General features: G+C 48.2%; 1 protein-coding gene across 8 annotated transcripts in view; it reads left to right on the top strand.

Annotated features, from left to right (window-relative positions):
* AUTS2 (activator of transcription and developmental regulator AUTS2) overlaps positions 1-19631 on the top strand; it is a 1068100-nt gene that overhangs the window by 316397 nt on the left and 732072 nt on the right. Inside the window, exon 1 of one of the 8 annotated variants that reach the window (XM_004761696.3) lies at positions 16860-17740. The exons of the other annotated variants lie outside the window; for them this stretch is intronic. Within the exon in view, the coding sequence (XP_004761753.1) occupies positions 17693-17740 (48 nt within the window). The 5' untranslated portion in view covers positions 16860-17692. Of the gene's footprint in view, positions 1-16859; positions 17741-19631 lie in introns of those variants that run through there. 8 annotated transcript variants of the gene reach the window in all.

Here is a 19631-nt window from a genome sequence, read left to right as displayed (position 1 = left end):
GGCAGAGAGAGAGGAGGAAGCAGGCTCCCCGCTGAGCAGAGACGCAGGGCTCGATCCCAGGACCTTGGGATCATGACCGGAGCCGAAGGCTCAGTAGAAGGACTGATGGAAAATTCCTGAAAGATTATTGCCCTTCTGTGCCATGCCTTAGTAGGAAGAACACGTCCTGCTTACGGGGGTCCCATTACTGTGTTCTGAAGGCCTCAACCCACTGAGCCATTCAGGCTTTAAACATAGTTTACTTGTAAAATGGGAAGGGTACACCTTGGCAGATTTTAGGATGAAATATATCGGAAGGAAATGTGTCATATCATTTCTCAAAGAGATCTATGAGTTCTCTGTGGTAGCTTTTGGTATATTTTTATTTTAATTGAATAGTTTTATTCTAATTATGTTCTAATTACATTCTTAAAAATAGTGTAAGCATAAATATATATATATGCACACACATATATATGTATAAATATCCAATATAATTAATATATAGTATTATATGAGTTTTAGGTGTACAATATAGTGATTCAGCAATTCTGCACATGACCCAGTGCTAATTAAGATAATATACAGTTAATCCCCTTCATCTGTTTTCACCCATCCCAATCCACCTCCCCCCGGGTAGCCACCGATTTGTTCTCTGTAGTTAAGATTCTGGTTTTCTGTTTGTCTCTTTTCCTCTTTGTTCATTTATACGGTTTCTTAAATTCCACGTATGAGTGAAATCATATGGTGTTTGTCTTTCTCTGACTGATTTATTTCACGGAGCGTTACACCCTCTAGACTCCTCCATGTCGTTGCAAAGAGCAGGATTTCATTCTTCTCTACGGCTGGTGTTCCAGTGGGCACGTACACGGCATCTCTGCGTATTCATCTGCTCTTGAACACAATCTGCAGTAAAGAAAGGGCATATATACTTTTTGAATTTGTTTTTTCATATTCTTTAGGTAAATACCTTGTGAAGGAATTACTGGAGAGTATGGTAATTCTACTTTGAAGTTTTTGAGGAAACTCCATACTGGTTTTCACCGTGGCCACACGGGTTCGCACTCTCGCGAACACAGCATGTGAGTCTCTTTTTCTCCACATGCCGGCCAACACCTGTTTCTTACGCTGTTGATTTTAGCCATTCTGACAGGTGAGGGGTGATAGATCGTTGTGGTTTTGATTTGTATTTCCCCGAGGATAAGCGGTGACGTGCATCTTTTCATGTATCTGCCGACAATCTGTCTATCTTCTTTGGAGAAAGGTCTGTTCATGTTTTCTGCCCATTTTTAATTGGATGGACTATTTATTTATTTATGGTGGTTAGTTATCTAAGTTCTTTATATATTTTGGATACTAACTCATGTTTGGTATGTCATTTGCAGATATCTTTACCCATTCAGTAGGTTTTCTTGGGTTTTGTTAGTTGTCGATTTGTTTTATTGATTATCTTTGCTGTGCAGAACTTATTTTCATGCACTCACAGTAGTCTGTTTTTGCTTATTTCTTTGGCCTCAGGGGACATATCTAGAAACACATTGCTAAGGTTTATGTCAGCAACATTATTGCTTATGATCTCTTCTAAGATTTTTATGGTTTTAGGTCTCACATTTAGATCCTTATTCCGTGTGTGTGTGTGTGTTACAAGAAAGTGGTCCAGTTTCATTCTTTTGCGTATAGCTGTCTCGTTTCCCCAGTGCCACTTGCCATTTTTCCATTGCATGTTTTGCCTTTTTTGGTGCAGATTAATTGACCACATAATTATTATTTTTTTTTCTGGGCCCTCTCTTCTGTTAAGTTGATCTACGTGTCTATTTTTTGCCAGCACCATACTGTTTTAATTACTACAGCTTTGTCGTGTATCTTGAAATCTGGGATTGTGATACCTCCAGTTCTTCTTTTTCTGGTGTAAACATACTGGGAATTATTTCTCTAATCACCTCATAATCAAGCACTGCCACAGAATTTCTGGTCTAAAGTTCCAAATTTAGATCAAATAACATCAAGTTCTGCTCTAGACAGATTTTGTATGACATTTAATAAAGAAGAGGGATAGAGTCATCCACAGATAGCAGTTATGCCGTAACAGTAAGTACTATATTCACATACTTAGCACAAATTCTAGCTTAGAAAGGACAGGTTTGTAGAAGATAGTAACAGTGAATATGGCAGTAAATGTGCAAAAAAGAATTTTTCTCAGTTCCAGCAATAATTGCCCTGGTACCTATTTTAGTGAGAGTTCAATATTGTTTCATTTTTACTTATTTTTAACTCAGCCAGAACAGTTTCACAATAACACCAGGAGAAATCTCTTTAACATAACATCCTAAATTTGCTCATCGGTGCTTACAGCCGATGATAAGTTCTGATTATCTGGCCCTCCTCGAATCACTGGTCCACGCATTTTAATTTTTCAGAATGTGGCTTTTGGTTTGTTCTTAGGTTCTTTAATTTATTTATTTATTTTTAAGATTTATGTATTTGAGAGGTTGGGCATGAGTGTTGGGGGAGGGGCAGAGGGAGGGAGAACTCCAAGCAGACTCCCTGCTGAGCATGATCCTGACTCAGGGCTTGATCTCATGACCCTGAGGTCACAACCTGAGGTGAAACCAAGAGTTGGACACACAACCGACTCTGCCACACAGGCACCCCACGTTCTTAGGTTCTTTGAGCTGCTACCATGGAACTAGACGTCCAGAAGCTTCTTTTTACTTGGTCTGATGTTAGGGCTTTTGCTAGATAGAACATCTTGATTTTGAGAACCTTGATCATATTTACTTCCAGTATTTCTTGATTGAGCCAAGTTAGATGTTGAGAATACCATGTGATCACATTTCTTGTGTATTTAGGCCTTTTTGATTCCAAATTGCACTGTAGTTCTTCACTGTGTAGAAAATGGGAGGACTGTAGTTTCTGAGTTTCTGTAGTTCACCTTCTGATTAAAATTGCATTTTTCATTTCATCAATCTCTGCACTGAAATTGCAGAGCTATGTAGAGCCTGTGCTGCTTGATAGTGTACCTACAGCCTTCGAGAGCTAAGACTGGGTACAGTAAGGCCCTCTGCTCATAGAGAGTGGAGAGTAGCCATCGCTTCTTTACTTTGAGGACTCACTAAATCCACACAGTGAATTAACTAAGGCTGTGTGAGAAACAGCCAGTGGGATAATGAACACTTATATGCTTTTTAAAATGACTGTGGGAAGAACGATCAGAAGAGGCGATTCCAAAATGGCAGCTGGGTTTTCATTGTTCCTCTGGGACTTACACTGAGGAGTGCGCTTTTAGCTGATTTCCCCTTTAATGGGGATTCATTCGGGATATCCATTAGCCAATGAATAGTAAGAAAAAGGAGCAGGTTAGTTATTTTACAGAGGAAAAATGTGACTTTAAACTTTTAGCTAATTATATTTGGGTGTATTACGAGAGCTGCCCCTTCCCCAAATCTGGAAAATGGATTTAAAGACCTTGGATTTTATTTATAAAGAAGGAGAAGCAGACTGAGTTTCTGCTTAGATTGATCCAAAGAGACAGTGTTAAGATTTTAATTTCTAGGTACCTTACTAGTAAATTGTCTTTTCTAGACTTTTATGGAAGTTCTTTATTTCTAAGGATTGAGACCTTTTATGTTGATAGTATTTACATTTTTTTCTCTTCTAAAAACTGTTAAAGTGTGGAAGTATAAATTTATACTTGTGGTGTTTGCTTTATTAATTTTTTTATTTTTTATTTTTTTGTTTTTCAGTATTTTTGTGCTACTCATACTTCTTGGTGTAAAGATAAAAAATGATACTAAATTTAAAAAATCAAAGTCATAAATGCTGAGTGCTCATTAAATTATTCAGATGTTAATGTGATGATGGGGCGCCTGGGTGACTTCGTTGGTTAAGCATCCAACTCTTGAGTGTGGCCCGGGTCATGATCTCAGGGTCCTGGGATGGAGCCCCGCATGGGGCTCCCTGCTCAGTGGGGAGCCTGTGTCTCCCCCTCTCCCTCTGCCCCACCCTGTGCTCTCTCACTCTATCTCAAATAAAATTAAAAAAATAAAAAAGAAGAAGTTGTTAATGTGACATCAGATGGAGCTAGTTGACAGGCAGCAGCACGTGGACTGGCTCTTCCCAGCAACTCTCTTCAGGGTTTGGACACTTTGGAGAGAGGAGATGTATTTTTGAGTAGCTAGTGTTTTTGTCTACTTTTGCTTTTTACATCCTCAGTGCAGAGAAACACTGTCCGTGCAAAGTTGCCCTGTACTTAACTGGAACCATCATGGTGGCTTCGTTATGTAACTCCTGTGACCTTGGGTATGAGATTTTGCCTCTCCGGGTCACAGTTGCCGATCATCAGAATCGTACTGTTGGACCAGATCACGGTTCTCCGTCATGTGTTGTGATGGGAAATGTGGCAGCGTGTTAGGAGCCGGGTACAGTCTCCTGTAAACTCACCAGGCATGTCTTCCTGCCTTCTTTCCGCTTCTGTTGTACCTGAGGTTTTTGCCTCTGAAACATTATACATTTAAGGAAACATATTGAGGACTAAAAGGAATTCAGGTGTACATACGTGGTGATGAGATGTAACGCCTTTTCTGCTCACTGTTCTCTGTCGTTTCGGGTGCTCTGACGACCAGTTTGAGGGTCAGTGCGTGAGCCAACAACTACAGTCTTTCTATTGAAAGTTATGTAACTGCGAGAACATTGGTATTTTTGTATTTCCCTCGTCCCCGTCCTGAATCTGTGGCCTTTTCTAAAGAAGAGCTCATGTATTTTATTTACACGAAGCCGACCATGATGTAGTTGGATAGCAACTTAGTGCTGGCCCCGGAGGGTGGTGGGGTGACAGCAGTGTGGTCACCACCTAGTTCCTTCTGGCGCCCCCTGCCCCCCCTCAAGCCCCCGCCTCTCTGTTCCAGTGCCGTTTCTTGTCGTGTTCCTTTTTCCTTCCAGCTGAGTCTGGATCCTGGCAGAATGGAAATCCGTGTCTCTGAATTTAGTATCGCCTCCCCCCCACCTCCGTCTTATCTTCAGCAACAATACGATGCTCCGATGGCAGCTGCTGTATTAAGCCCAAGAGCTTAAAAGATTAAAGATTAAAGAAACCACGAACAGCGGTCAGGTGGAGGTTCAAGGGCCTGTTTCTCTGAAGGTTTGCGTTTTCATTCTGGTGGTTGAGTAGAAAATTGCAGACAGGCTGTGTTCAGCAGCTGGGCTGCTCTTGCACATATGGGCAGACTCCGCCTGCTGTCGTATCCCGTTCACTGGGAGGCCAGCAGCCGGAGATGCTAGAATGCTTGGTGCCCACAGTCCTTGGAGCTTCTTGGAGGACGTGTTTTCACAGAAATGTCAGCTTGTCCTCTGTTCTCCTCTAGCTTTACTAAGTACCTGGCTTTGAGTCAGTTGCTGAAGAGAGGCCTAAGTAAGTTAATCAATTCCTCCCCAAGACTTACCCCCAAGACAGGAGTTGTTGCGGCTCTCTGTAAATTCCTGCTTCGGAGCCCAGAGCTGGGGCCGCGCCTCCGGCCCTCTCACGAATCTCGCAGGCTCTTATGCTCGGGGATTTGGGCTGTGGTGGCTAGAACCCAGGAGGGCCTGCCTCCTGCGTGCGCGGTTCGCCTCTGTTACGCGTCTGCGGCTGCTTGCTTCGGACGGACGGACGGACGCTTCACAGAGCGAGTCGCGGGAAATCCAGAGCGACTGCTGATTTGCACAGTTTTAAAGTCAGATGTGGGTCGCTTCATTCTTCCTCTTCCTTTTACCGTCATTTTCCCATTGGAATTAGAATTTCACAGCTGGATGGCGAGCCCCGCTGTGTCCTCCGGTGTTGAGCGCATAACCATAACGTAATTGTGCGGCTCTTCCTTCTGACGGGATAGCGCGGGGCGGACCTAGGGCCAGCTGCAGGGCTTGTCCCTGTCGGCAATAAAAACCATTTTTTAAAAAGGAGATGTGCTGGTCAAGTAAAGCAGGGCTGCCCTTTCAGTTGCTATTTTTGGACAACTTCCTTGTTTTATAGATGGGGAAAGAGAAGCCGAGAGAGTTTTGCTTTTTTCAAGGTCACAGAGCTGGTCCGTGGCCGGATGAGGTCTAGACCCTGTTCTTCATGGGCTCTTTGAGAAAATCAAGTTGTCCAGCTTCTATCATTAGTGGCACTTTGGGTCCTAAGTATGCACAGACCAAGGCTTTCATGTTTGGACTCTAGTATTTTAGGATTATTAAGACTGATGTGCTTTTAGATGAACCAGGTGGATTTTGGAGATTGTGAAGGACCCATTGTGATGGCTAGAACAGCTCTCCGGCGTGCTGCCAGACAGTTCGATTTGCAGTTGTTCTGTAACACCATATGGATTCCCAAGTAAATACATTTTGCATATTGCTTACAAATTATCTTCATGAATAATGAAAGCTGTGCTACAGGAAGCTAGAGATTATGAGAGGCTGTTTCCTTTTTCCCCCCTTCTAAACTCTATTTCATTTCTTTGTTTCTTTTGCTTTTATTTTCTGTGCCCTCAGGGGTATGTATTTGAGTTGGAGGGTGATTGGGAGGGAGAGTGCTATTATAGGTTTTTCAACATCTGTGTTTCTTTATGAAAGATCGTCTCCTTCGCTACCAACGAGGGCTTGCCAGTTCAGTACCGTACACCCTGGACCACACTTTCTCCGATGCTTATTGTGCTGTATTTTGTTTAATTTCATCTCATTCAACTGAGATTCCCTCACAGGGTTCTGTGCTCCTCTCAGGGAAGAGTCCTCTGCCGTTAGGATCTCCTCTGGGCCAGGTTCTCTCTAGGAGCCCCCGTGATTCCCACTAGCTCTCCTCACCCCCTCGTAAGATAGGTCTTGTTACTTTCACATTTTAGGTGCAGAAAAGCAAAGGCCAGGAGATTGTCTCTTCCGTAATCATGCACCTGGGGGGTAGAGAACACCCTTCAGATGTGGACCTGATGTCGCCCGAGCGAGCTCTCCACAGTGCCGGCCCGCGTTCCTCGTCTTCTCTCTCCTCCTCCACCTAGCCGTTCGGCGGCACGCGCTGCGCTGGCGTCTCCAGGGGCTCCAGACTCTGTGTCTAGAGTATAGCTTACAGGTCCTTTTGTCCCAGCCCACACCGTTAGAAATCAGCTCATGCCGTGATCAAGTGTACGTGCTTACGTACGCACACGAGAAATGCATGAACACACCCATGCTCACATATAAAACCAGGACAGAGTTTTTCCAAGTGGGAACTTACTACATGCAGTACCCTGTCACGTTTCCTTGTCTCTTCTCTTCCACTAACACACACACACTCGCACATACACGTGCATACTTATGTGGCGGTGATCACCCACTACATTGATTTTACGACCTGCGACACCTGATCTGGAAAGGAGCTGTCCAAGGTGGGGTTCATGCCTCCCCCGACCCCCGTAGGATTTGGGGGATGATCCATTGGCATACGGGACAAAATAGCAGAAATTGTGTTTAGATTCATAATCTTTAAGGAAGATACATGGAACATTATCGATGAATGATTGTATTGATTGGCTTGAGCTGGCGGTCTGCTATCTGTGGGACAGTCAGTGCTCCATAAGGGTGTGGCAGGTGTCCTCTGGGGGGAGCGGAAGTTTCACAAAACGGCAGATTCCTTCAGCCTTTACACTTTTGTTCTCCCCACGTTCTGGGACATGTTCCCGTTTGTGCGGGTCAGAAAGTGCCTTACCAGGTCGCACTCTTTACTTTAACAATTACAAAAAGGACAAGCTTTTTTTAAGACTTCCTTCAGATGACCTGTGGAATGAGGTAGCATAAGCATCGGGGAACAGCAGGAGCGTTGTAGAGCTTATAGTGCCGTTATTTTTACGAGCGCCTTATCGACCGTGTTACTAAGGACAGACAACAGCTACGGAATCCTATCCAGTCAGGACTTGGACAGAAGATTTAAATTATAAAAACAGTTGGGACCTGAGCTTTATATCCATGATCATTAATGACTCACTTTGCCCTCCGTGGAGGTTGTACCTTGAAATAACAGCACCATTAGGTTGGGTAAAACATTAAAAATTATGGTCATTTTATCTGTATATTTTCCTGAGATTTACTTGTATGTTTTGTAATATGTACGATCCGTCCGTGCCATAGAAGTAGCTCCATGCGTACCGGCGGAATGTGCTCAAGAATTTCGATAAGGGTTTAAAATCGGCATTATGTGGAGATTACTCATGGTCTGGAGAACTTCCAGCAGGAGTGTCCAGTAATTATCAATACGTATCTTGGGGTCCCGATGAAGAACGAAAAAAGAGTAGGAGACAGGGGACATTTATGTATAAATGAGAGATCAGCCCTCCCCAAATGGATTCGGCCGTGTGCCGTTGTGTGCGTCACAGAGGTCCCGTTTCTCCTGACGGAGGAACAACCCTGCGCTAGGGCTGTGACTTGGCAAGAGGCATGGCCGATGCCCCCCCCCCCAAGTCTTCCATCCTGTTGCAGGTGCAGCCTGCACGAGCAGGTGCAGGGCCCCGTCCTGATGCTGAGATGGGAAAAGAAGAGTGGCCCTAGGCGTTGCTGAGAAACGTAGGGAACAGCAGCACCAGACTCCTCTTGTCTTTATTTATTCGTTCAACTACGTCTTTGTAGAATGCCTGTTCCGTGCCAGACAAGTTCGCAACAGGGGTCAGCAGACCTCAGCCTTGATGGACAGACCTGATCTGTTGTCTGTTTTGGCAAACAAAGTTTTATTTGGAACATAGCTATATCCCTTGGTTTGTTTTTTCCTGTGGCCACTTGTGAGCTATAATGGCAGAGTTGAATGATTGTGACATCCTATGGCCTGCAAAGCCTCAAGTGTTTACTAGTTGCCCCTTTACTGGAAACGGTTGAGGAGCTCTGTTTGAGAACATGAATCTGTAGTTGCTTCTGGGGCCCTCCCCATGACTGAGCCGTGGGCTTTCTGGCTTCTCTCTCCTTAGCCCTGCTTGCCAGAAAATCCCTCCACTGGAGCCCTACTGGGGCGTATTAGGGCAGAGGGGCAGAGCTAAAAGCTTGCAGCCAGGGCATATCTGTTGCCTGCATGTCTACACAGGCAGTGTAGTACAGAGAACGAAGGGCTAGGAGTCTGGAGATGGTGCAGACCTGTGACCGTCTCTCTGGGCCTCAGTCTCCCTCACTCTGCATCTGGGAGGTCAGACAGATCAGTGGTTCTCAAACGTCAGCAGCAGGATCACGTAGAAGGCTGTGCAAAGAAACGGCTGGGCCCTACCACACCTACCCAAGGTGTCTGATTTCGTAGGTCTGGGGAGGGCCCTAGAATTTTCCCCCTTTCTTTTTAAAGATTTATTTTAGAAAGAGAGCAGGACTGGGAGGGGCAGGGGGAGAGGGAGAGAGAATCCCAAGCAGACTCTGTGCTGAGCGCAGAGCCCAACACAGGGCTTGGTCTCATGACCCTGAGATCATGACCTGAGCTGAAAGCAAGATTTAGGCACCCTGCCGACTGCCGCTCACGCACCCTGGAAATTTATGCTTCTAACAACTTCCAGGTGTTGCTGCTGCCCGTCTAGCAACGTGTCCTTTGAGAGCCCCTGGATCAGATCTTTAGCAAGGAGTTCTTGCAAGCATCATTAGTCACCCCCAGATGGGCAGGGCGCCTGGATTGCTTTCTGGTAGCCTGTCTCCCTTTGGCATTTTGCAGGGAAAGGCCGGGGTGAAACTGTGAGAAATGACACTGGGAGAGACCCGTATCCGAGATGCCTCTGGGACCCGCCGCCCAGAGCCATCCTGGGCTGGATTCCCAGTGCTCATGTTCCACCTGTGCAGACTTCCTCTTCATGGTCATTCATCCAGATTTTGCCCAGTGTTCGGAAGTTCTCGCCCCTCCGGTGGTCAGTGTCGTAGGGTACTGTGGACGGACAGAGTCCATGACGGCGGAGCCTTTCCGCGCTCTCGTCCCTTCCTCTTTCCTCTTAAGAACTCTCGTGCCAGCTACCTTTTGTCTAAAAAAAGTCATTGTCTTGGCTGCAACAAACTGCTAATGTCTCAGGCCCTGTCGGGAGCCGACTGGCGTCGGACCCTAATGCAGGTTACTTGCAGGATAATCTCATCAGTTGGGTTTGCAGGAGTGTTCTGTCCTCCACACTTTGCAGATGAGCCGTCCTTACGACGCAGTAAGTAATGTGTGTCCTGGGCCATGTAAATGCCCACGCAGAGGACCGCCAGAAACCACGCTGCTCGGGTTTGAGCCTCTTTCCCTCTGGCCCTCACCTCTGCTTCCCCTGAGTGCCTGCCCATTCTCGTGTTTGGATCTTGGCCCCGTCGTTACCCGGGGTTGCTCTTCCGCAGGCTCTAATGTCCTGTCATCACCACGGTTCAGCAGTAGTTCAGGCCGTAGAAGAGCCCTTACCTCTTTTCTCTGCCAGCAGAAATGGTTTTTTCTCTGAACTACTTTGTATCTTAGAAGTCTTGACAAAATCTGTATACTTCGCGCTAAGTGGTACTGGCATGTTTCTACTTCCTCTTGAAAAAGTTATTTTCTATCATTTCGAAGGTTTCTACAGCACCAGGTCTGTGTGTGGTATACAGTAGGCACTCAGTAAATAATTGCTTAACTGAGCTAGAGAATGAGTAAGACGGGGCTTGAATTTGGGTCTGTCTTGCTCCCAGCGTAACATTCAGGTCTCCCGCTGGCCATGGCTTCTCCATACCTAGTCTGATCTGGTTGAAGAAGAAATCGTTCAAGAGCCGGTGTCGATGGTGAAGTGTTCTGTCTACTCTTCCGCATCCGCTGTGCTATTAGTGATGACTTTTCGTTTTGTCAAAATGTGTCTTCTCTTTTTCAACTAGAGTTCAAACACGATAATTTTAGACAATATCCTAAGAACATTTGGAAACATGACATTTCAAATTTATTTTCCCCTTTTGCTTTACAAAAGTATATATAACTATAATTACTAATTGCTGTACTCTAAGTAGAGACAGATGATACGTATGTTTGTGACAATTTTCCAGAGGGAGAGCTAAGTAACCAGGCTCATTTTTCCATAATGTGAATGTTATTCACAAACTATTACCATAATTGATGCACCAAGCCACTGTAGGGTAAATAATGTGTTGTGTGTGGGAAGCAAGCTAGTAGTCAATGAATATTAAAGAACAAAACCTCATTTTAAAAGAGAAGCTGTAATTATAATCATTCTGAATTCGTGCTGCAAAACCAGTTAAAATAACTCGGCTGCCATTTATCTATGTAATTCTGTGTGTGTGAAGGAAGTAGGTATGTGGGCAGAGTTGTTGAGGAATGTATGGGGACCCACACACTTTTATAAAAAGACAGTGTCAAACTTCAGAAGTAGTCGTTTTTCAAAGGCATGTGACGCATAGATGTGAACACAAGCAGAGCTTATCAGTGGGATTTATATTGACGGGAAAGAGCGCAATTTCAGTTTTATCTTTTGCTTTGTAGGTGTTTGTGTCTACCTGGGATGTCTTGTTCTTTTCCTTGGCCAAATCAGCCTCTGTATTTTTTTTTTCCAAAGCAGCTTTTTCATAGCAAGTCCTTCTCAGCCACCTCGCATCTCTCTCTCACTGCCTTCTAGATACTCATCAACTTCTGTGTGTGGTGTATTGATTTGCACTTGTGGGATTTGTTGTTTTGTAATAGGAGGTCATAAGTCACTTCCTGTGTGTATCATTAGTCTCCGCAACCAGACTGCCAAGTCATTTCGGGAAGGGATGGCTCCGTGTCGGTCTGCGTGTGTGTAGCTCATTCTCATATTCTCCGGGATCACGGTCGTGCCCCCTGTGCACGCGCCTTCGCCTTTAGGAGGGGCTGCTGGTTATCTCTTCCTCTCCGTCAGATGCTGCGTTATTTTCGTAAAATCTCTTAAGCTCTGTGCTTGCTGACCAGTGTCTCTAAACAATGCTCTGTTATAACTGGAAAGAATTAGATCCTGTTGGTGTAGAGTTTGTGATGGAACACTTCATCAGAAATCCGGAATGTGGCTTCCGTGAGAAAATAACCCCTTCATCTCTGTCAAGGTCTGAAACCCAAGGGAGGGATGCTGCCTTCGTCTCTTGGTTTTTAATGTTTTAGATGTAGACAAGGTGATTGGACTAGAGCTTAGATACTTTTAAAGTAAATGACAGTGTATCTATTCTTAGGAACCTTTTAGAAAAATTTCTTCGACATTGATCCTGTTACTAGTTGTAACCTCGATATATTTTGATAATTTCCTGGAAACCCATACCTTTCCTTCTGTGTGGGCTTCAGCTGTTTCCTCCTTCCATAGCAGTCAAAGTATGGACAGCGCCTGAGTCACTTTTTAGTTCAAATTCCGTGGCCCTTAATGTCAGACACAGACAATTTATTCAGCTACTTTATCCAGCCAAACATCTCTCTGTAACAGGAAAATGAATAAATAGAATGTTCCTTAACATATTGCTTGCATGGACCAAGACCATGTAGTAAAGCTCCGTTCAGCTCTTCCTCTCGAAAGAGGATTATTGGTTTCCTGCCTTTAACTCCGGCTTGAACAGTTTGACCTTTCTGAGGGCTTTTTGGAAAGTATTAAGGAAAAAATTAACAAAACTCGTGCAACCTCAAGGAATTTTAAGTATCAGAGTTCACCTCTGTAAAGGTACTTGGTTCAGAACTTGAGCCTTACTTGCATTCCTTCCGTGCATAATACAGGTCATTATTCACGTATCTGACCCTTGGATAGCTCGAGTTTGCTTGCCCGGATAATAATAACGGCGAGCGAGGATCGTCCCCCTCAGCGGGACCAAGAGTTCTAGAGCCGACCTGTGGGGAGGGAGTTCTCATCCTCCAGTCTTCGTTCAAGATGTTTTGGCGTCTGTTGAGGACTTTTTCCCACCTTGGAAATCCGAGGTGGGACTTTGGCCTGGTTCCCTCAAGGACTCTGGAAACCACTTAGCTTGGAGTGGTGCCTTTTGAGTCTGTTCTTGGCAGGGAGCCTTGGCTTTTTTCCTGCGAGAGGCCCTGTGCCTCTTAGGAGCAGAGAGGAGGTCAGATGCAGATAACACGGGCATGGTGTCTGTCTCCTGCAATGCTGCGCTGATGTGTGTTTCTCCCTCCCCCGAGGGTTTAAGGAAGAACACATTTATCATGGAGCGTTATGAGTAAGAAAGAACATGTGGCTTTCTCGGGGGGGGGGGGCGCTGCTGAATAGCAGGAGAGTAGGATAAAAATCTTCCTGTTTACAATCAGCTCTTTCTCTTTGTAATTGTGTTCAAGTAATTTGAAGCTTTCCCGTTAAGCTAAACTTCGGAACAGTCATGTGCAAGCACTTTCTTGGAGGGCCAGGGGAAGCTTTTGTCAGGATTCGAGGTCTGAGATAAGAATAGAGGGGGTGTGTGCAGGTGTGGGGGGTGAGGGGGTTTGCAGGCGAAGCGTGTGCATGAGCGCCTGGGCTTGGTTGTGGAGGCGAGGAAAGCTCTTGAAGGAAAGAGGAAGGGTCTTTCCCTGCAAAGGAAACGCCCCAGATGGAGGTCGGAAGACAGGTCATGAGTCCTTTGGAAGCTTTTGTGAGAGCCACGACCAGGCCTATTTGCAGAGAACAGGGCAAGTCCTTGAGCGCCCATCCTACCTCTTCAGCCTACCCCCCCTTTTTTTTTTTTTAAAGATTTATTTATGTATTTATTTGACAGACAGAGATTACCAGCAGGCAGAGAGAGAGAGAGGAGGAAGCAGGCTCCCCGCCGAGCAGAGAGCCCGATGCGGGGCTCGATCCCAGGACCCTGGGATCATGATCTGAGCCGAAGGCAGAGGCTTTAACCCACGGAGTCACCCAGGCGCCCCTTCAGCCTCCTTTAACAAGCGTTCAGATCTCTGCCTGAGGAGGCGGCGTGTTCCAAGGGCGGCTGCGGTGGAAATGGGGTCCGTCTAGTGCAGCCGCAGCAGTTCCAGCGCGTAGACCGTCCCCGTCTAGCAGTAAACCGTCTGCTTAAAGCAACAAAACAAGGCTGGTGGGAGCTGGAAGGAGCAGGCGTTTGTGTCCGGGAAGGAACACGAGTGGCTGCGGAAAGCCCGTCTTGGTGATGGTTTCAGATCGTGAAAGGACTCAATTGCTAGTTGGTTATATTTCTGTGTATGTTTTTGCGGACTTTTAGTTCTCCAGGAGACACGAAGGTTAAAGAAGTGGCCCTGTTTCTGCCGGAGGACGCGCTCCTGTTGTCGGACCGACTGCCTCGCCGTTCCCGAGCGGCATCGTTTCGGACGTCGTTCACCGGGGAGCCGGGTAGCGGGGGTGTCGTCCCGCTCTTCTTTGCGCCTTCCTATTGGCAGGTCAGCTCTGCACGTCGTCAGCGTGTGGCTAAAGCTGTCACAGCAGCTGGAAGTTCCGACGTCAGGTCTAAGAGGCGATGCTCTGCGCTTCCAGCGGACGGTGGCTGCTAGGCAGAGGGCGGGAGGCTGTGGGGTCGTGGAAGGTGACGACGCCAAGTTCAACTGTTTATCAAGCTCAGTCAGGAACTTTGAGCTACGTTAACTGCTCTGCAAACATGGGCCCATTCTAAGGTCGGTTTGATGAGTCTCGGTGTACAGATGCGGAACTTGAGGCTGAGAGAGAGAACGACTCCGCGGTGGCACCCGGCATGTGGTGTGGCCGGGATTGGCACTGAGGTCCCCCGTCGGTAAAGCTCTCGTGGGCGACCAGTGCCGGTCGCATTACTCTCTCTCGTGATGTGGCTTTTTGCCCTGCCCCTACCGGTTCTCTTCCTTCCCCCTTTGAGGTGCTTTAAGCATCTGCATCTCGAATGACACTCGTCGCCTTTCTGATGTCCCGTGAGGCGAGGTGATGCCTTATATTCATGCAAATACTAGATAATTAGGGGATAAGAGAAATCGCAGTTTTATTTTATCTCCCCTTGACTCTCGGAGATTTGTGCTGTGTTACTAATCCTGTCTGTTCCATGATCGCACTGTGTGACCAGACGTGCGTGACACAGTTGTAGCCTTACCGGAGCTCTCAGAACGCACCGTGTGCGGGAGCCTGAAGCTGCTCGGCTGGGCCCGGGGGCCAGGCAGGCTCCGAGTCGCAGCTTCGTCAGCCACAGCCCTGGCGAGACCGCGGTGACGTCACTTCCTCTCTCTGGGCTTTGCTCCTTCTTCTGTGTGGCCTTCCGATCCGGTCCCCCCCCCCCCCGCGTGGGAGGCACGGCCTTTATCAGGACGCCAAACGGGTCACATGCAGCGTGTCCTCGTGTGCCTGTTACGTTTAGGTGTTTCTAGGAGGGATGGTTAGTAAAATAGAAATTCATTAAAAAACATTATTAAATTCTTGCATTTTGTGTTTCTTCAATTAATGAATCCTGCGAAAATTCGGCATGTTACCAGGTGGGGACTTCGTTATTTCTTTTTAATGAAAGGGGGGCCCCATGCTGAACGTTAGGCACTGTTGCTTTCCATGAGCTTGTAGGGATTCACTCCGCCTGCCCGTGCGTCGAAATGCTTGATTTCCAGATTCTAGGTGTTGGGAATCGTACGTTATCTTACGTGTCCTCTTCTGCGAGAGCATTGAGATTATGGAAACGGGGAACAGCATAAGCAAGTGCGCTCGGAAGGAGCCAGTCTCCCGTAGTCTTGTCGCTGAACACAGGAGGTCTTGCCGTCACGTGTGTAGGTCCAGTTGGTCCGAGGTCGGCGCCTTCCTTCCCTCCCCATTCCCTGTGTCCAGTGAGACCCCGTACGCTTCCCCTTCTCGCTAAATGGGGCCTCCCTGCCTGTCTCACCGGCGCGCACAGCTCCTGGAAGCTCTTGTCCTCCTGCCGCTTCCTTCAGGAGCTGTGAGCGCTGTGCCCCTGCTGAGCTCCCGTGCTCCACTCCAGAGAACCGGGGCTCGGTCGGACCGGGGTTCTAGTTCGCGTAGGTCACGGGACGTTGTCCAGACCGTACAGCGGCCTCCGTCTCCGAAGGCTTCTCAGGGTTGCCCATCGGTGCGTTTACCGAGCTGCTCTGTCCCCTTGGCCGCAGTTCCGTCCTCCCCCACTGACGGCGGCAACCTTGGCAGACGTGTATCAGGAGCTTACTGTGCTAAAAAAAAATGTGCCGAGGCCTGTAACGCCCTGTCTCAGCCCCGTCCGTGCCAGGTGGCCCCACGTTGCGTCCCCCGTGCCGTCCATCAGACACCGACTGAGCATCAGCTGTGTGCAGGCACGGGCCCGAGTCCCCGGCGGTGAGCACGACCGAGGGAGGCTGGGACTTGACCGGGGGCGCCGCTGCGTCAGAAGGCGAGGCAGGGGCGCAGATGGACAAAAAGAAGCTTGTGTGAGAAGTGCTCCCCGGGGCGGGGCGGGGGAGAAGTTAGGCATGTGACAGGTGCACGTGACCCAGACTGGGGGGCCGCGAAGTGCTGGTCCAGCGGGAGAACAGGACTGGGCGATGCAGTGGGGACGGAAAGGTGCTCCAGGGAGGCGGGCACCGCGTGCCGAAGGTGCAGGGAAGGGACTGAGGTAGCTCGGAGTTTCTCTGGGACCAGGGTGGAGGCTCCTGATGGAAACGCAGACCCCGCTTCCCTCTGCGGCGAGGGGGCGTGCCGCGCTCTAGAGAACGTGCTGGAAGTGCGGGTGAAGCTTAGTTATTCCTACTGAGCAAGTCCCTGTTTATTCCCTGGGGGTAGGGACGTGCTGACAGACTGCTAAATGCTCTGGGGCTGGCGGCGCGCCTCGTGCCTGACTCGGGGAGTGCACTAGCCCCAGCACGGGGGATGTGGGGGCGCGTGGGAGGGCGGGGGGCACCGGCCGAGCCCCGCTCCAGGGTTCCTGCCCCCCATTCTCCATTTCCTCTGTTTCTTGCATCTGGTAAAGGAGGTGCTACGATTCTGTTCCACGTTGTTTTCCTTGAACTCTTGAAAAGTTCAGTGGGTTAATCGTAGTAAAACAAAAATACAACACTGCCTTTCCATTTCTGGGGGGAAAAAGCTGTAAGCTGGAAGTGCCAGTCACTCTTGAAGCTGTTGGTTCCCGAGGCTGAGCACCGGGAGCTGTGCTGGCAGCCGTGGAAGGGAAGGGGATGGCCAGGGAGAGCCCAGAGAGGTCGGGAGGTGTTTCAGCTGGAGCGTTTCAGACGGATTCTTACTCCCTCTGTGCTGAGGACACTGGACTGTTGTTAGTGTTGAAATCGTCCGTAGGCGTGGAGAAAGGTCACTCCCAGATGGTGCCTTAGGGATCGTGGGGTTAACGCCGTGGCAGCCTCCTTTATGGGGACACAGGCTCTTGTCCAGTGACTTTTGGCCAGGTGTGATGTGTGCTCCCAGGTGCTGGGATTCAGCCCTCATCCCCGTGGGGGCCCGGGCGGAGGCGGAGCTTGGCCTTCTGGGAGGTTCTGGGAGGGCCAAGGGCCTGCCTCCTGCTTCACTGACCTGTGCCATTGGTGAGGGAGGCCTCTGGAGCCCATGTGAGGAATTCTCTTGTCAGTCGGCCAGGAGAGCCCCGCGGAGGGAGTGAGCGGGACGGAGGGCCGAGCTGGCAGCCGGAGAGGCGGTCCTGCCGGCGGCTTCCAGCGCAGGAGCCCGAGGTGCTGTAGGCGCCCAGGGGAGGTGTGCGGGCGGGAGGCCAGGTCCGAAACAGCCGTTTGCCGGGCTCCCTGGGCTCTGCTCCCCCTGCCTCTGAAACAGCCGCGTCCCTTGGAAGCCTGTGCCCGAGACACCGCTTTTTCTTCAGCATCAGACGGTTTGGTTTGGTTTTCTTTTCCTTTTTATTTTTTCCATCTTCATTTTCTCCGAGGGCAGGAGGTGAGACAATGATCAAGTCAAGCTGGTTCTATGTTAAGTTCAAGGACGCAGAGAAGGTAAGTGGGTCTGTCTCCTTCCCCAGGGGAAACCTGCCACCTCCTCCCGCCTGCCCCGGGGCCGGGCTCCTCTGGCTTCCGAGGGAAGCGGATGAGCCCAGGAGTTGTGTTTGTGGGTGTTTCCTCCGGCTTCCCGGGTCTTGGCTGAAACGCAGGCTCTGTGCTGACAGCCTGACATTGCCACCGGCCTCGCGGAAAGCGTCTTCAGACCTGGGCCCAGCAGCGTTGTTCAGAATCCGGAGAAGGGAATAATGAAGCCGCGCCGGCAGGAAAGCCAGGCGGTGCTGCTCCGGCCAGAACAGTTTCCAGGAGGAGTGTTGGTTAGGAAACTTGATGTGGGTTCTGTCCCGAGACAAACGGACGACCGCTTCCCGTCACCTACAGTTTGCCTAGGCAGGGTTTTGTGTGTTTCCTTTCCGTGGCTCCCTTGACTCATTCTTGGATATAGAAGGGCTTTGCGGGTTTGGGTTATAGGAAAGTCCCCATTGTCTTGACAGACGGAATATGAGGCTGTCTCTCCACTGTCCGCTGCGGGGCTGGGGTTACATTTCAGGGAAGGCTGAGTTGGGGTTGCATCTGGGATTCGATATTAGCGTTCGATATTAGTGTTTTAATATATCATTCGGAGGCTTGTGGGGGAAGAAGTATTTGCACTTCCTGGGGGGCGATGACCACTGTTTTGGTTCTGGATTCCTCAGTGTCACTGTGTTGGGAATGTGTCGGGTTAGGAATGAGGTTTCCAGGGGGCAACCTAAAATGCCTCCTTTTGGAAATCCTTTCTTCCTGGATCTGCTTGTTGACAGTATCGACATCCTGACTGTAGGATGAGCTGAGACCCTGCAGAAGGGAGCCGTGAGGTAGCAAGACGGGAATTGTGATGACTCTAATCCTACTTCTTACAATTATAAGCACAAGCATGCTGAAAAAGCCCTCCTCCATTCCTGTAGTTGAGAAACTAAGGTAGTATGCGAAGAGCTCATCTTCCCACTTTCCCCCGAATGGATCTGTTTCTGCTGTACTTTCATGACAGCAAAATTACTTGTTCTTTACCCATGTATGTGTATATTAATCAAAATGTATAGGATTTTTACTTAAAAAGAGCCATCCCGCATTTTGTTTTTTATTTATTTTCTTTAAGTAGACTCCACGCCCAGCACGGAGCTCAGTGTGGGGCTTGAACTCACAACCCTGAGATCGTGACCCGAGCTGAGCTCAAGAGTCAGACGCACAGCCGACTGAGCCACCCAGACCCCGTCCTTCATTTTACACCATTTACATTGTTAACTTTTAAAATGATAACTAAAATACTAGAATCAGGAAAGGTAGCATTTTGGTTTAGGATCTACTCTTCCCCAGTGGATCACTTTCCTCGGAGCAGCCTGTTCTCCGTCACGACTGTTACGGGTTTGGATAAAACTGTATTCTACGTCCTGAACCGTTTCCTTTCCCCGTGAATGTCTTACCCTAGAAATGTGAAGCTCCCGGTGAAGTGATGTTAAAAAGAGGGAAAACACTTAAAGGAATGATCTTCATAAAAGGAAAAGGTGGGGGCATTAAATTAATTGCTTCATCTGCACGACCATACGACCACTCCTTTACCGACCAGACAAGGGAGGATGCGTTCTTACAGCGAGACACGTGTGTATCCTAAAGCTTAATGTAAGGCTCCGTAGCTGATTGAAGACTGTCTTGCTTTTATGAGGGATGGGGGGGGGGGAGAGGAACAGAAAAATCTGTCTTGTTTTTGACATGCTTATGGTGCTCTAGATCTCTGCAGTTCTCAGTGCAACTTTTGTTCTTTTGTTCCTTCCCAATGATTATTTTTTTTTAAACTTACATTGGAGGTTTTTTGGTTGTTTTTTTTTTTTTTCCTCCTCCCCAGAACTCATCA

Source organism: Mustela putorius, unplaced genomic scaffold (assembly GCF_011764305.1).
Source record: "Mustela putorius furo isolate JIRA1106 unplaced genomic scaffold, ASM1176430v1.1 tig00000139_pilon_pilon_pilon, whole genome shotgun sequence".
Lineage (NCBI taxonomy): Eukaryota > Metazoa > Chordata > Mammalia > Carnivora > Mustelidae > Mustela > Mustela putorius.
This window is presented reverse-complemented; position numbering and strand designations above follow the sequence as displayed.